The sequence below is a fragment of the Myotis yumanensis genome, unplaced genomic scaffold, assembly GCF_028538775.1.
Source record: "Myotis yumanensis isolate MYYU_CA2020_CCGP unplaced genomic scaffold, mMyoYum1.0.hap1 SCAF_10, whole genome shotgun sequence".
In the NCBI taxonomy this organism is placed as follows: domain Eukaryota; kingdom Metazoa; phylum Chordata; class Mammalia; order Chiroptera; family Vespertilionidae; genus Myotis; species Myotis yumanensis.
Window position 1 is genome coordinate 4,997,530 of NW_027223761.1, and position 16,823 is coordinate 5,014,352.

General features: G+C 54.3%; 1 protein-coding gene across 1 annotated transcript; it reads right to left on the minus strand.

The window, feature by feature from the left end:
- Window positions 1–301: 301 nt before the first annotated feature.
- Window positions 302–5,652, minus strand: BATF2 (basic leucine zipper ATF-like transcription factor 2). The gene is made up of 3 exons (XM_070427446.1): window positions 5,481–5,652; window positions 3,975–4,079; window positions 302–2,201 (listed from the first exon to the last, which is right to left on the minus strand). The coding sequence occupies exons 1-3, from the start codon at window positions 5,517–5,519 to the stop codon at window positions 1,518–1,520; spliced, it is 828 nt and encodes a 275-aa protein (XP_070283547.1). The 5' UTR covers window positions 5,520–5,652; the 3' UTR covers window positions 302–1,517.
- Window positions 5,653–16,823: the final 11,171 nt, after the last annotated feature.

Below are 16,823 nucleotides of genomic sequence, written 5' to 3' on the forward strand. Positions count from 1 at the left end.
TCTAGACCAGTGGTTCTCAACCTTCCTAATGCCGCGACCCTTTAACACAGTTCCTCACGTTGTGGTGACCCCCAATTTCATTGTTACAAATTGAACATAATGAAAGCATAGTGATGAATCACAAAAACAGTATGTAATTATATATGTGTTTTCCGATGGTCTTAGGCGACCCTGTGAAAGGGTCGTTCGACCCCCAAAGGGGTCGCGACCCACAGGCTGAGAACCGCTGTCTAGACAATTCCGTCTTCTTTCAGAGGCCCTTTGTTTTTAATAGTACGAAGTACATCAGAGATTTAAACCATTAGCCAGAGCAAAAGGCATCAGAAAACACTTTATTTACCATAACAACGTGTGGCGACTTAGGCTCAGCGTCCTGGAGTGTGTGTGACACTTGCTAGCGTAGTGTCTGCTGAACATCTGGGCAAAGAGTGGGATCTCCTCATCTGAAGCCCCTCAGAGTGTCTGTCCTGGGTCTGAGTGAGAACCCCAGGAGCAGACACCGCAGCTGAGCTCCAGCCTGGTCCCCAGTCCCTGTTCTTCCAGGAGCCATCAGACCAAAGAACAGTGAGGGTCACTGATCAGAGGGGCCTGGGGGCTGCACAAGGATGGGGGTGGTACTGAAGAAGACACGGGTCTCACAACTGCCAGGTTCAGGTCCAGCACTTGCTTAAACATAACCTTGCACCCGGCCCTTCCCTCCCTCCTTCCTCCAGCCCTTTGTGCACCATGTGCAGGGCTCTCTAGTACATCACCCCCCTCCCCCCTCCTTCCACGTGGCCTTGGGGGCAGGAGGGAGGCAAGGAAGCATTTGGGAAGAGCCTGGAAAGCTGACCCTGCAGAATCTCCCCAGGCCTCAGTATGGCGATAGGCATCTCACCTGCAGAAACCCCAGGGGAGACTATTCCAGGCTTCTCCCCAACCCCCCTCCCCCCACAGGTTCAGTTCTGAAACTGAAAACCTTGCTAGAGGAAGAAAGAGTCCCTTCCGGGCTCCCGCCAGGCTTCTCCCCACCCAGGCTTGGACTCCGGACCTCCTCGTTAGGACAAGGTTTCGGGAATGCTGCGCTCTGCGGCCCCGGGAATCACAACGCAGAAGGGAGGCTCCTCCCTGCTCCCAGCATTTAGACATCTTCACACCAGCCTGCAGTGCTGGGACTTCAGCCCCTAAGGTGCCTGGGCCAGGATCCCACCAGCAGAGGAAGGGGCAGATGGTGGCGTTTTAGGCCCCAAGAAAGGCTGTGTGACCTTGGACACGTCGCTGCCTTCTCTGAGCTTCTGTCTCCTTCTCTGAAAAAGTGACCATCTGGGCTTTGCAGGATGACCATGAAGTTGAGATAGGACAGCGGTGGTGACAGGGCCTGGTCGGTGGCGGGCACAGTGACAACTTCCTTTCCCTGGGGCACTCCTGGGCCAGCTGGTCAGCCAGGAAGGGCAGCCTCCGGCGGCCATGGAGGAGATGCTGGGTGCCACGGCCGCTTCCGAGCCTGAGGAAGGGCTGGCCCAGCTCCAGGGGCCGGGTTAGAAGTGGACTTGCGCAGAGGAGAGCAGGGGGAAGGCCTGGAGCGGGTGGGGGCCGAGGTCCACACTCAGCCCGGGCTGGTCTGCTGCCAAGAAAGCAGGCCTGTGCTCCATGTCCTGCAGACAGGCCGGCCCCAGGGCCGCCGAGGGGCCAAGCGGTGAGGGCACCAGCTTCCCCCGGCTGAGGTGCTCCGGCCCACGGGGCTGCTGAGGGGCAGGGTGGGCTGAAGAGTGGGGCGGGGGGGCTTTGAGCTTGGAGGAAGGTGCCAATAGGCTGGAGCCAGGGGGCGAGGCAGATGGGGTTGGGCTCGGGGACAGTTGGGCAGAAGGTGCAGTAATCGTCGTAGGGCCGAGGGGCAGCCAGGGCAGAGGAGGCAGGAGGAGGCCAGGGGAGCCATGAGGCTGCGGATGTGGAGAGAGAGGCTGAGCCGAGGGAGAGGAGACTGGGATCTGGAACAGGCCTGGTTGCTCCTGGCAGCCATGTTGCCGGTGAGGCTCGGGGTCCAGGGGCCGCCTGGCCTGGCCCCAGCAGCCGGGGGGCAGAGGAGCCCAGCAGGAGGCACAGCCCATCAGGCACAGGCGCTCGTGCATGTGCAGGGTCCGGCCCCACCAGGCCAGCTCCGCCCGCAGGCCCTGGATCTCCTTCCGCAGAGCATGGTTGTGTTTCTCCAGGGCCTCGTGCTGCTGCAGGGAGAAGCAGAGGGGCAGGGAGGGAGTCAGCCAGCACCAGGGGCTCCCATGAGTCCTACTCACCGCCACCCATCGCCAGGCCCTCAGGGTTCTCAGCGAGGGAAAAGATACCACCGCCACGCCAATGTGCAAGCTGGGGCCCTGGGCTACCTCTGGCCAGCCCCCCACAACCACCCCCAAGTCTCCCCCCATTCCACCTCCTCCTGGGGCTCAGTTGTGCTTGTTCCTATCCTCAATTCCCCCGGCCAGTGGCCTCTCCCGGCCTGCTATTTCCGCTCACCCGGGAACTCCACCAGCCTCCTAACTGGGGCGACCCCCCAAACCACCCCGTTTCCTTGGCCCGAGGAACCACTGGGCAACTGTGTCATTAACCAAACACGAGAGCCTTCAAAGGCTCCCACAACTCCCTGTGCATGGTGATCCCAGCTCACACTTCCAGCTTTATCTCTGGACTTCTCCCGCCCCTCCCACTTCCAGCCCCTCCATGGACCCTGCTTCCTCAGAGCGTTTCCTGTCTCCTCTGTCTGGACGCTCTTCCAGCGCCCCCTCCCCTGGGCCAGTCCTGATGATGACTTCTCATGCCTTGGAGCCCCCAACTGTCCTGGACACCTCCAGGCTGCCCAGCGCCCTGCCGGACCCCCCCAGCGCCCTGCCAGACCACCCAGCGCCCTGCCGGACCTCCCAGTGCCCTGCCAGACCCCCCCCAGCGCCCTGCCGGACCCCCCCCCCCAGCGCCCTGCCGGACCCCCCAGCGCCCTGCCGGACCTCCCAGTGCCCTGCCAGGCCCCCCAGCACCCTGCCGGACCCCCCAGCGCCCTGCTGGACCCCCCCCCAGCGCCCTGCCGGACCCCCCCCAGCGCCCTGCCGGACCCCCCTCCCCCAGCGCCCTGCCGGACCCCCCAGCACCCTGCACTCCCACTGAAGCCAGGGTTCTGTTCAGCATCCCTGATCAGCTTGGGTCAGGTTCTGTCCTGCTGGGTTCTGAGAACCCACGGGGACAAAAATCAACGTGCACTTCTAAACAACCACTTATGAGCAGAGGTGGCAAAAGCAGAAAGAACTCTATTTCTTGGGAGAAAAAGGAGACATGTGTAATACTTTAAAAAATAAAGATTTTTTTTCAAAAAGAAGGAACTCTATTTCTGGGCCTCATGAGGCTGAATGACTTCCTTTGGTTCCCTCCCTCATCCTACTCTTGTGGACACTTTTTAAAAGAAGAAGTTGCAAGAGTGTTTTACATAAAAATGTTGCTTAGGTCATGGACTCAAAGTCCTAACAGGCGTCAAAGCCACCAGCAGCCCCATCCAGGCTGGTCTCTGCACGTGGAATGACATTTTAAAAATGTCATTAGGTCACCCTTCACTTAAATTCTCCAAAGGCTTCAATTCACCTCCAGAAATGGAGTCATTCACTCATTCATTCATTCATTCATTTGCCACCTTAAGCTGCTCACATGTCACCCGCTCAAGGAGGGCGTCCCTTGTTAGGTTTCCTTCACCCACCTGCCCCCCTGGCTTCCCTGCTTTAATTTTCCCCGTGGCTATCACCACCTGACATCCCAATCACCTCATGAGCCATTCATTCCTCTGCCCGGGTACCCCCTATCAATATGAGCCCTGGGGAGGGCGGGCTGCTTTTGGCTGCTGAATTCACAGCTGTGTCTCCAATGCTTAGACACACAGCCTGCGGGGTCTGCTCACAGGTGGGTGGGGAAGAGGCCGCCGGGCAGGTAATCGCGGCCAGGGTCGGGAAGGGCAGAAGCCCCACCTGGTGCAGGGCGTCTGCCTTGTCCGTGTGCTTCCTCCGGCTGCGCTGGGCAGACGCCCGGTTCTTCTGTTTCTTCTTCAGCTGCCTCTGATGCCCCTCGGGGTCCTGCAGGCCACAAGCAAACGGTTCAGGCCCCGGCAGCGGCTGGTGCCTTCCATCCTGGCCTTGTGTAAAGCCATGCCCTACCCAAGTCCCCAAAGGTTCCCTTTCCCCCAGAAGCCACCTCTGGCTCCCTTGGAGCCCACACCCCCCATCGCAGGCATGGCGCGCCTCGTCGGAATGCCGGCCTTACTCAGTGTCAATGTCCTGCTCACACCTCACGTTGGGGGAGGACAACCGAAGAAGCTGAGAGGCTGGGATTCGAACCCAGACAGACCTGACTCCACTTCCACACTCTCTTTATCAGCTATGTCGCTCTGGGCAAGTCACTCACTTCTCTGAACCAAACTTATCCATTCCATGACAAAGCAGGTGGCCCAGGGCCAGCCAGGTGTTAATAAGGGTCAGCCTCCCACCTCTGTTATTTCCACAGTCAGGTGGTTTCCCTAGCGGCCAGCTCCATCGTGAGCGGGCGGGGCCTGACCGCTCCATGAGCCCATGCTCAACTCAGGCCCAAAGGTGATATTCGCCTACTCAACTCATATTTATTGAGCACCTACTGTGTGTCAGGCTCTGAGCTAGGGGGACACAGCAGGGCCCTTTCCTTCCCCGCCCTCAACTTGCTCATATTATAGCAGGGCAACAACCTAGAATGAATGCAGGAAGTTGGTTCTGATGAAAGAGTGGACTCAAAGGTGGACAGCTGTGACCTTTCCCTGCCCCCGGAACCCAGGTGAGGGGTCCATGATACTTAGATGAACTATTTAACCCCAATGCCCAGAGTTTTGGAAGGTCAGGCAAGAAGGAATGTTGGTGGCCCCGCAACCCAACCTCCCCTCACTCAGGTCCCTCCGGGAGGTGTGTTCTGAGTGTAGGGAGCTCAGGTGAGACCCTGGCCTCCCTGGCTGAGGACACTCTGCTCCTAGGTCCATGGCCACAGCAGGCCCATTCCAAGTGCTGGGGGTGGGGGGCTGGGGAGCCTCGGGGGAGGGGAGGCTGGAGCTTGGGGGGAAAGATCCGCAGTGAGAGAAGGGGATGGCCTCGGGTCCTGGGTCTTGGGAGAGGGGCAGGGCCTTCAGGAGAAACCACTCTGGATAATTTGGGAAGGTAAGAGAGGCTGCCCTAAGGGCAGTGAAGGGAGAACAGGTGGGTTAGGAGAAAGCAGTATTGAGGCCAAGTCTAACCTGGAGGCTGGAGCTGCAATGTGAGAGCTGGAAAGCCCTCATTCTGATCCCTGAGGAAACTGAAGCCAGGGGGCCGGGGTGGGGGGGAGGCGTGGAGCCCAGCCCATGTGCCCATGTACAGAGCTGGGATGAGGAGCTCTGACCCTGTTCTCCCCACCCAGGCACTGGGGACCCTCAGGCATATGTCCCTTCTCCTCCCCACTCCCTGGATCCCTGTACTCACCGTCCCGGTCAGCAGCCCTTCACCCCCACAGATGTGCATGGCTTGGGCAGTGGGACAAAGGCTCACATCTGGTTCAGGGTGTCCCTCAGCTGCTGTGACCTCCCAGTGCCCTCTGGGAACCCAAGGAAGTGGTGGCTTTTTAAGTCCCCAGTGACCACTCCGCCCCCGGCGAGCCAAGTTTCAGTTTCTTCTAAAGCCACCGGCTGCCCAGAATCCCTAGCTCGGGTTGGCTCACGTGGCTGGAATTTCCTAACATGCACTGGCCTTCCGGTTGGGCCGCTTCTCTGGGAGGAGGGCAGTGGAGGGGGGCAGAGGAGGGAGATCAAAGCCCAGGTGTGGGGTGTTCCGGGGAGGGAGAGCAGGCTGCCAGGGACAGAGTCAAGGGAAGACAATGGGAACCGAAGGCTCAGCGGGGCTATGGGACCGGAAGAGCCCAGGTTCACAGCCCACCTCTGGCACACGGGAGCTATGTAGCGTTGAGAAGGTGATTCCCCCTGTCTGAGCCTTAATTTTTGTCTACTGTAAAGGGTGTTAGGAGATGATACAAATAGCCACTCACAGGCTTGATGTAGGAACCACGGGAGGTAATACAACCACCCCAAACCCTCTGAGACCAATGTTGAGGCAAAAATAACCAGTGGCCCTTACATAGCAGAGCAGGTGCGTACATTATCGAGTTCTCATTCGACAGACCTCGCAGCACCGGAGAACGGTGTCAGAAGCACAGCTGCCAAGCCAGCGACGAGGCTCAGGTACGGAACTTCACCTTTCTGTGCCGCTGTTTCCAAGTCTGTAACGTGGGGGTAAAAATAGTTTTGTCGTGAAGATTAAGTGAGTTAGGGCAGGGGAGGCACCTAAACCGCACCTGCTGCAGAGCGAGGGCTCCATAGATGTTCGCAGTTGCGATCCGCTGGGAGGTTCAAAGCTGCACTGAGCATCATGCCTGTGAGTCCGTAACATCCCATTGTGTGACAGTAACAGCGGCCACAAGATCTGAACATAACGTCTGTAAGGCTTACAAATATGCATGTGTAAATATGGAATGGAAGGGTAAACTACGCAGGAGAAAGACTCAGAGAGCTGGGCCGAGGGGGACACAGGAACTTCAGTTGTGTCTGTGGTGTTTTGCAGCTTAAGCTGTGGGAACACAGTTCTGTGTGATAATACTCTCTACACTTTAGGGTATATATGAAATGTTTTATAATTAAAAAATCCTACTAGCAAACCTGGAAGCCCCAGGCAAACGTGAATGGCGGTTGTATCTCTGAGAGAGACCATGCTTAGAAGGGACATCTTTTGAGGGGTAGGAGCCAGTAACCCCTGTCCAAGAACTGCATGCGCAATGCATTCTTGTGGTCTGGTGACTAGGGCATCTGGGAGTTGTGCCTAAGTCCTGAAGGCCCAAGGCTAGTGGTGTGGGATCAAAAGAATGGCCAATACTGTGGATTTGATCTCCTGTGCTGAGGAGTGAGCAGCTGCCTCTGATCCTCCTTCCTATATAATAAAAGCCTGATATGCTAATTGTCGCCTTTGACCGGGAGTTCGACCAGGGGGCAGGGCCGGCTGGCCAACTGCCCGTGGCTCCTCCCCCCGGCTGGCCCCGCCCCAGCCAGCGGTAGTGGCAGGTGGCCGGGGGAAGGGAGGCCCCGGCCAGCAGCTGGCAGCCACTAGGGACCTTACCCGTGCACGAATTTTGTGCACTGGGCCTCTAGTATTTTTACAAAAGAGCACTTCAATTGATTAGCAATGCCTGCCAGGCCATGATTGATTAGCAATGTCTGTCATGAGCAGAGCATGAAAGTAATAGTTCCCTGAGCCGCCTAGAATTGGGAATGAAACCAGTCTGGGCTTTAGAGTTAGAAGATTTGACTCTGACAGCTGGCTCTCTGTTGACCAGGTCTATCCTTGCACCTCAATGTTCTCATGTATATGCTGGGCCTGACAAGGAAATCATACCTATTTCACAAAGTTGTTTTGAAGATGGAAAAGAAGGAAATGAGAAGAAAGCTCAGCAGGAATTCATTCCGGTTCCTGAGATTTTGTGGGAATTCAGGATTCACGCAGGCTCATAATGTAAAAGGACTGGGTGGCCCTGGCTGGTGTGGCTCAGTGGTTTGGGTGTCACCTCTTGCACGGAGAGGTTGCCTGTTCAATTCCTGGTTGGGACGGCTAATCCATGCTCCCTTCTCACATGGATGTTTCTCTTTCTCTCTCCCCTTCTCTCTCTAAAAATCAAATTTAAAAAAATGTATTTTTTTAATAAAACGACTGGGTGGATGGGATTGGGCGTGACAGCTGGGCCTGACACTCCTTGCTTGTGAGGGGCCTGGGAGCAGAGGCTGGAGTGGGGCACCCCAGGCACTGAGACTGCCCTGATTTCTCAGAATTATTTTTGTTTCCCAGAAACCAGGAGGGTTGGGTGTCTTGCCTGAGACTAGCACCTACGGGGCTCATTAAGCCAGTCCACAGAAGGATCCAGGGAGCCACATGCATGATGTAACAAAGAAAAACCATTTTGTGGGGAGGAGGTGGCTAGGGCAGGAGTCCCCAGCCCCAGACCTGAACCCCGGTCTTCCCCTCTCCAGACCCCGGCTTTGGGTGGGAAACCGTCAGCAAGTGTGCCTGTGGCCCCTCCCAGGAGGCCACGACCCTGGAGGAAAACCAAAGAAGGCAGTGTTTATGGCCTGAGGCTGCTGAGGAGTGGTAGGGAGGGGTGGCCAGAGTGGGTAATGTTTAACCATGAACGGCTGCGCGAGGCTTCCCCACAGGGAGGGACCCCTCCCAGGCTGGCAGCGCAGGCTTCAGGGCCATCCGGTCCAGCCTCTGCCTTAGAAGTGAGGGAACTGATGCCTGAAAGGCTATCTGGTGGGAACGGGCAGAGCTGGAGGGAGGACACACCTCTCTCCCCTCACCCCCACCACGGCCCTCCCTCTGAATCAGGCTTGTGGAAGGGCCTGGTTCGAAGCCTGCAGCCCGGATGGGTGAAGGCTCGGAAGTCTCCCAAAACCAGAGCCGCAGCGTAAGCTCTTGGGCAGCAGGATCACGACCTATCTTGCTCCCTGAAGTATCCCCCGGTGCCTCAAACACTGCCTCACAGAATAGGTGCTCAATTAATGAACACATGCACCAAAGTCCAGCAGGCAGCTTGCCATCCAGGAACCCCAAAAGCTTCCTGGATGCGTGAAGAAGCCTTTGCCTTACTCATTCCTCCAGGACCTGCCCTGGGCTCCTGGAGAGACTCTCTCTAACCAACCTTCTCACTTTACCATTGAGGAAACCGAGGCACAGGGAGGGGACAGTCACACGGCTGGTTTGGGAGAAGTTGGGCTGCTCTGGTGCTCTGTCCCAGTGCCTTCCCACCCCTGAAGGTGGAGAGACCCTGGGGGTTTCCAGCTGCCCAGGGGTGAGAGCCTTCTTTCTAGGCCCCACCCCCACCCCCCCACCACGTGAATCCCTCATTTGGGGCCTGGTTTTTTCAGGGCACCTTGAAGGAGCTCCAGACGATGAATAGCAGAGAAAGAGGCAGGTGGCTGCTGGCAGGGCTGAGGCTGGCTATCGACTTCCCGCTTGCAACTGTGGATGGGCCTCGTGGGAACTAAGCCTCAGCTGGGACGCACGCAGGGCACACGGACTGGCAGGGCAGGAGGTGCACTTCCTCTTGGGGAGTCAGCAAAGGCTTCCCAGAGAAGTGGGTGGGCTCTCCTGGGCCTGGAACTTGATCTTGGACAAGTCACTTAACTAACCTCTTTAAGCCTCATCTGTAAAATGAGGCGATAATAAGGATTTGATGAAGTAACGTAAGTAAAGGGCTTAGGACAGTGCCTGGCACACAGTAAGTCACTGTTAAACATCCATTAAACTTTTTTTAAAATATATTTTTATTGATTTTTTTACTGAGAGGAAGGAGAGGGATAGAGAGTTAGAAACATCGATGAGAGAGAAACATCGATCAGCTGCCTCCTGCACACCCCCTACTGGGGATGTGCCCGAAACCAAGGTACATGTCCTTGACCGGAATCGAACCTGGGACCCTTCAGTCCGCAGGCGGATGCTCCATCCACTGAGCCAAACCGGTTAGGACTTCATTGAACTTTTCACAAAGGCACTCAATAAATTCCTGATGAAATTTTTGTTCACATAACAACAGGCTTGTATTTTATTCATTATTATTATTATGTTTAAGAAAAAAAATGGTGGAGTACAAAATAGGGACGAGATTATTTATCTAATGAAATACCTTTGTAATGAAAAAAAAAGTTAAGTTAATGACTGTGTCCACGTGTAAGCAGCAGCACTTGCCGAAGCTGATTTTGCTCAGCGGTTAGAGCGTCAGCCCTCAGACTGAAGGGTCCCAGATTCAGTTGCGATCAAGGGCACGTATCTCAGTTGCAGGCTCCACGCCAGGCTCCGGTCCAATTGATGTGTCTCTCTCACGTCAATGTTTCTCTGTGTCTCTCCCCGTCCCTTCCACTCTCTCTAAAAACAGTGGAACAAAAAATATCCCCAGGTGAATATTAACAACCACAAAAAAGAAGTAGCACTTAATATTTGACATAAATTGCTCAAAATTTCTCAAGCTTATAAAGGAGTCTCAGTAAGAAATGGAAATTAGGGTTCTCTGGATTCTTAGCTTTAAGAACAATCTAACTCAAGTTTAAGTCACTGACAAGTCTGGAGTGTTCCAGCTTCAGGCATGGCTGGATCACGATGCCCAAACAATGGGGTCCTAAGGGGTCAGTGTCTCACCCTCCCTGCTCGGCTCTAGGCTGGCTACATCCTCGGGCAGGGACCACTTGTGGCAGGAAGATGGCTACCAGAAACACCAGCTAAGCGGCCCTAGGACAGGGGAGTATCTGTCTACCCCTTACCACTTCCCAACAGAGATCCCATGCCCGGGTCTCCCTGGTCTGACTTGAGTCATCTGGCTAATCCCTGACATGAGTCACTGTGGCCAGGAGGTAAAGACGAGATAGGCAAGGCAGAGTCCCAGGCCCTGCCTGGATCCCGGGAGACAGGGTCGGCACTGTCTTACCTGTAGGGACCAGAGGCATGGCAGGGGCAGCTACCAAAGGGCATCGGGGTGCTACTGGTGGGAGAAGAGGCTCAGACTCAGACATGAGTAAGCTGCTGCTCAGAGGTACAGCCCTTGGCTGAGTCACTCCCCAGGTGGGACAAGCTCACTGCCCATGAGTCTCTTTCACCAAGACAGGCGTTCTCTCCGCTGCTTCACAGGGAACTGCGGGTAGGAAAGCTCAGTCTTGCTGAGGGGGCGATGCCAGGCACACTGAATGTGGGAGGGACTGGGGGCAGTGACATTGTGGGGACTCCCCAGGGCATAGGAGGAACGGACTGACTCACTTCAGCACAGTGCCTGCGAGTGCTCATTAAAACCGGAATCTGCAAATAGCCAGGCCTCCCAGGAACTGGGTGACGTCGCCAGGCCTCCCAGGAGCTGGGTGATTCTATGACGCCATCACGCCGGGTCCTTAGCAAGAGTGTGCACATGTCCCTGCCTCCCAGGCCTGCGGAGGAGGGGGAGGCTGCCACCTCCAAAGCTTTGTGCGTCTCCTTCTCCGCTTTTCCTTTAACATACACATCTTTCCAGGAAACTGACTCAACCTTTTGGAAGTGGGCAGGAAGCATGAAAAATAAACAGCTGAGCACCGCCTGTGGGCAGTAGTCGAGCACTGACCTATGAACCAGGAGGTCCTGGTTCGATTCCTGGTCAGGGCAATGCCCGAGTTGCAGGCTCGATCCCCAGTGTGGGACGGGCAGGCAGCAGCTAATCAATGATTCTCTCTCATCATTGATGTTTCTATCCTCTCTCTGTCTCCCTTCCTCTCTGAAATCAATAAAAACATATTTTAAATAAATAAATAAATAAAATAAACAGCTGGGCGCCAAAGTGTCCTGGGGCCTCCCAGGGCTTGGTGAGATGCGGCAGTGGTGACCACAGCTCCTGGATTTTCCCAGGTGGTCCCCGCCAGGCTTGGGTTCAAATCCCTGCTTTGCCACGTCTAGCTGTGTGACCTTGAACAGGACCGTGGCTTTTCCTGGGCCTCAGTTTCCTTGTCTGTAAAATGGGGATAACACCCTTGCTTTGCCAGGGCTGTCATGACAACTGATGGAGGGATTGGGGACCCTCCAGTGAGACCCTCTTGTCCAGTGTCCCTGGCAGGGCCTCCTTATGATGTCACATTCCCACTGTCCACTGGGCACCCTGCCGAGATCCTGACACTGGAGAGAAAGAACTGTCTCCTGGCCTTTGAGGGAGCCTTTCCACCCCTCAGCTCTCCCCCTTCTCTTCCCACAAGAGCTCTAAGAGGCTGGTGTGAGGCAGTGGTCCGGCAGGGTCACGAGCAAGGGCCTGGAAGGCCCGATGGGGGATGGAGCCCAACCCAGCATGGCCGGGGACTCCACGCCACAGACAAGAGCGCTCGCCTCGGCCCACCCCGTCAAAGGACCACACCAAAGGTGCCAAGAGCAGAGGATCCTGATTGTCTGAGACTCAGCAAGAGGAGGGGACTTAGCCAAGTACAAGCAGGTGGCAGAGCCTGGCAGACTGGATACGCCTCACCAATCCAGCTAGTGTCCCCCTCCCCTGGAGTGGAAGTAACGGGGACACGGGGCCCTCAAAGGGCAGGGACGCTCGTATCCAAGGCCGAAACCTGCTGGGGTCAGCATGGGAAGGGTTGCTGAGCCACAGTGAAGCAGCAGCGAAGACGGGGCCTCCCATGGGTGGGTCCTGAAGCCGGGAGGGGGCCCCACCCAGAAGAAAGGGGCCCCAGAAGAACTGGGTTCACCAGCAGCTCACGTGCTCACGGGCCTGAGGCCTCAGGCAGCTTCCTGCACTCTCTGGGGCTCAGTTTCCCTAAATGTAAAAGGAAGGGATGTGTCCACTGACCTTTCAGGGCCGTCTGGCTGTGGCTGGAGGCTGGGGCCAGCCCGAGGCCTCTTGGGAGACTGACACCTCCGGGCCCGAAGGGGCTGTGCCATTCGAGAGAGAATCGCTGACTGGCTGCCTCCTGCCCACCCCACACTGGGGATGGAGCCCGAAACCCGGGCATGTGCCCTGACCGGGAATCAAACCGGGACCTCCTGGCTCATGGATCGATGCTCAACCACTGAGCCACCTCGGCCGGGCCCTTTTCTTTTCATTGCATCTGTATGAGAAGACGGATGTTAGCTGAAGCTTGTGGTAATCAGTTCACAATACCCGTAAATCAAACCACCATCCTGTACATCTTAAGCTGACACAGTGATTACTTTTCAATAAAACAAACAAACAGAGCCAAATCCCTGCCCTGTGGAGCTTCCTTTCTGGTGGGGACGGAGGGACTGGGGAGAATAAATGTAATGCATTAAGGCAGCGGTTCTCAATCTGTGGGTCGCCACCCCTCTGGCGGTCGAACGACCCTTTCACAGGGGTCACCTGAGATCATCCTGCATATCAGATATTTACATTACGATTCATAACAGTAGCAACATCACAGTTATGAAGTAGCAACGACAATAATTTTATGGTTGGGTCACAACATGAGGAACTGTATTTAAAGGGCCAGAGGTTGAGAACCACTACATTAAGGGATGGTCTAGGCTGGTAGCAGGCCGTAAGTCTTGTGGGGAAATATAAAGCGAAATAAATGATTTGGGGAATGTGGGCGGGGGATTAAGCAGTTTCCAATTTACACAGGGGTCAGGCTGGGCCTCATTGAGATATCTGAAAAATATTTTCTGAGACATTCGACATTTGAGCAAAGCACTGAAGAGGGGGAGGTGACACGGAGGTATGTCTCGGGGGGCAGTGGGAATGCGCAGGGGAAGGGGGATGGGGGGCTGGTTGAGAGGCTGCTACAGCCACCTGGGGGAGCGGAGCTCCTGGCTCCTGTCACGTGGAGATAGCAGGGTACCTGGCTCTCAGGTTGCTGGGAAGGCTCAGTAAACTGCCCCTCCCGGCCCCTGCCGGGCCCTGTGGAGACAGCCCGGCACAGCCTTGCTCTGGAGGATGCCCCAGGCACAGGGAAGGTGAACACAGACTCAGCTGTTGGAAGAGCCCAGATTCTCAGTCCTTCCCGGTTCCTCACTTCTGCAAAGGCCTAAGGAGGTCACGAGCCCTGGAGTGGATGGCAGGGTGTGAGTAACAGCTCATTTTGTCATCTGGAGTTGGAGAGGACACCTCCTCCGCCTCCCACGCCAGGCAGCTGGCTGACACCTGGACGGAAGATGCCTGGACACTCTGACGTGCCATCTGAGGCATTCAGCGTGGCCTGCTCAACGCGCACACTGAGTGGGGGCAGGCCACCCTTGCACCCTCACGGGGTGGGACTCCTAGAGCCGGCCAGGGCAGGGCTGGTCCATAGGCAGCTGCCATGTCAGGGATCAGGCCATTCAGACATCCATTCACACATCCAGGTCTCTGTTTACGAATAAGTAGGACAAAACCTACACCTGGGTGTGCTTCCGTCAGGAGCACGTGGGCCAAAAAGAGAAAACCTGCATCACAGACTATGGTTTTTCACGAGAGAAAATACATAGGATTTCTCTTATCAAAACTGTAACTTTAAACCTCATATATGTACATTATAGTCTTTAAGAATCAAATAGAAATTTCATCCAGGGCAAGCTTAAACATGAATGTTTATATACACAAATAAATAAATTAAGTGCTTAGGTATACCTCTTGCTAATGCTTCATGACCAGCAATTATAAGTCAAACAGGGTCCCTGCCCTGGCTCTTTGTTGGTGTTGGTGTTGGTGGTCCAGGATAAGAAGTTTTACTTTTATTTTACGATTGAAAGGTGATACATGAAGTGCATGGCTGGACCAAAAAGGCTCTCTCTCTCAAACGTAAAACTACAGTGCCAAATGGTCCTCCCCAAAGATTTGGGTAAAACGCACCTCTCTGAAAGGCAGCTAGAGCTCTACCCTCACTTAGAAACCCTCCCTTCAAAAGCAGATTGCACAGCTGTCAGAATTCAGGTATTTTAATTTCATGATTCTGTCTCGTGAATATATTCACAGTTATATATAACTACGGCTCTACAGATCTTCTTTCCCAGTCTTCTTCCAAAGGTATTCCCTACAGACTTTACTTCCCTAAGAGCACCCTCTCCTCCTTTCCACCAGGCTAATGAGAATACTGCCTGTCACCAGGCTCCTACCCTTGTCTCTAGGAGCCCCTGCACCCCCGCCTGGACTTCTAGCAATAGGCAATGATTACTCCAAAGTGAAACACAGTCACTCCCTGTCCTCCTACTATTTCTCAGAGCTTCCAGGTTTTGCCATTGATGTTCACTGTAATCCTGTTACGTGGCCCCTGGAAAGCCAGAACAACAGCTTGAACAGGACAGGGTTCCAAGCCTGACATTTAAACCAGGATTGCAGTGCTGGTGGCCGCAGCAAAGCCAAGCAATTCAGAAGTGCCTGCGGTGATCATTTGAAGTTTCCCTTAAACCTACTCCAGAGGCAGCAGTTGAACTGCAATGGTTTTAAGTTTCTGTGACTCTGACTCTTAGGGAGAAGTATACACATCCATATAAATATCTGAAACAAACAGGACACGCGCCCCTCACTTCCTGGGCGAAGGCAGAAGCGCTTTCCGCTCTGTCCCCTCTGTTTAATCTTTGCTAGCGCCGGGAGGCTGAGGCATATGAAATAGACGTCTTTTCAGTCAACACGGTCAAATACAGGCGATTTCATACGGCTCGACTTATTTGTGACACTAATGTAATTTCACAATCTCATTAATGGGCTGCCCATCGTTTGAAAAGCATTGTTATTTTTAACATTAAAATGGGATCGAAGTTCCCTTTTTTCACTTAATATGGCATGGACATCTTCCAGGCCCTTTGTAGCCCCAACTCACACTCCTCAAACCTACCACACACACGTACCCCAGCTTAGGTAATGATCCCCACTGAAGGCACTTAGATTTTAATTTATTTATTTTAGAGAGAGAGAAAAAAACATCAACTTGTGGTTCCACTTATTTATGCATTTATTGGTTGCTTCTCCTATGTGCCCTGACTGGGGATCAAACCTAAGACCTTGGCATATCAGAAGGATGCTCTAACCAATTGAGCTACCCAACCAGGGTTATACTTAGATTTCTTAGGGACCCGGAAAAACACTGCACATTACTGTCAGCCAGACCTGAGTTTAAATTGCTGTCTAAACAACTTAAGCTCTCTGCATTCCACCATCACATCTACAAAAAGGAACTAAACCTCTCATCCTGCCAGGAGGATGAAGCAGAAAACTCGGAGTGCTTTATAACAATTACAGAGAAGTCGGCCATTACCTTCCGCTGGTGCCTGGCTTCTCTTTTTACTCCTCACCGGAGGATAATTTTTCCATTGATTTTCAGACACGGTGGAAGGGAGCGGAGGGGGGAGAGAAATATCAGCGAGAGAGAGACATATCTATTGGTTGCCTCCCACATGGGGGATCGAACCTCAGACCCTTCGATCTGTGGGCCAATGCTCTAACCACTGAGCAACTGCCCAGGGCTGATGCCTGACTTCTTTCCCAAGCATGAGGCAGAGCCTTCTCTGTGCTGCCGGTTAGCATTTACCCATTAGTGGGCTGGGGAAAGGGCTCAAAAATAAGACAGTGAGACACACCTTTCTGAGTTTACAATTTGCCTAGTCCTGGCCGCAGTATCTTCCCTTTTTTCTGTACTTGATCATTAAGGTAAAGAACCAAACATTTCGACAGTCATTCTTTCAACAAACATTTATGGAGCATCTACTATTTGCCAGTCACTATGCCAAGCACCATGTGAGCCTCAACTTTCTCATCAATAAATCAAAGAATTATGCTTCTTAATAGAGAAATGATGGGCATCTTGAGCGAAATAATTATTTGTGCAGGTCTGTCCCCTGCTTTCTAAACAACAGGTACCTATCTGGTAATTGGGACAATCCGATTGAAGCAGGATAGTAAGAAGCCAAGAAAATTCCCTGGCGAGTGGAATGGGGAAACATAAGTAGATGAACGAACTGGCTGACCAATTTACAGCCAGGAAAAGCCCAGGTGTCCAGCCACACGCAAACCTGGTGCCAGACCTCGCCCCCAGGGTGGCCTTTCCTCCCCTGGCATATGGCTGGCCATGCAGTTCAGACCCCTGACCTTTCCTCCCTAGAGATAACATCTAGGCCTCAGCTGTATTTCAGCTCCAGGCCCAGAAAAGCAGCAAAAGCAGGCAAGTGACACCAGGACCAGCTATGGCCTCCTGCCCTGGAGACGACCAATCAGTGGAGACCCAATCAGTGGAGACCGGGACCTGAAAGGATAACCCGGAAGAGCTGGTGAATATTCGCTTGAGACCCTCCCCTAAGACC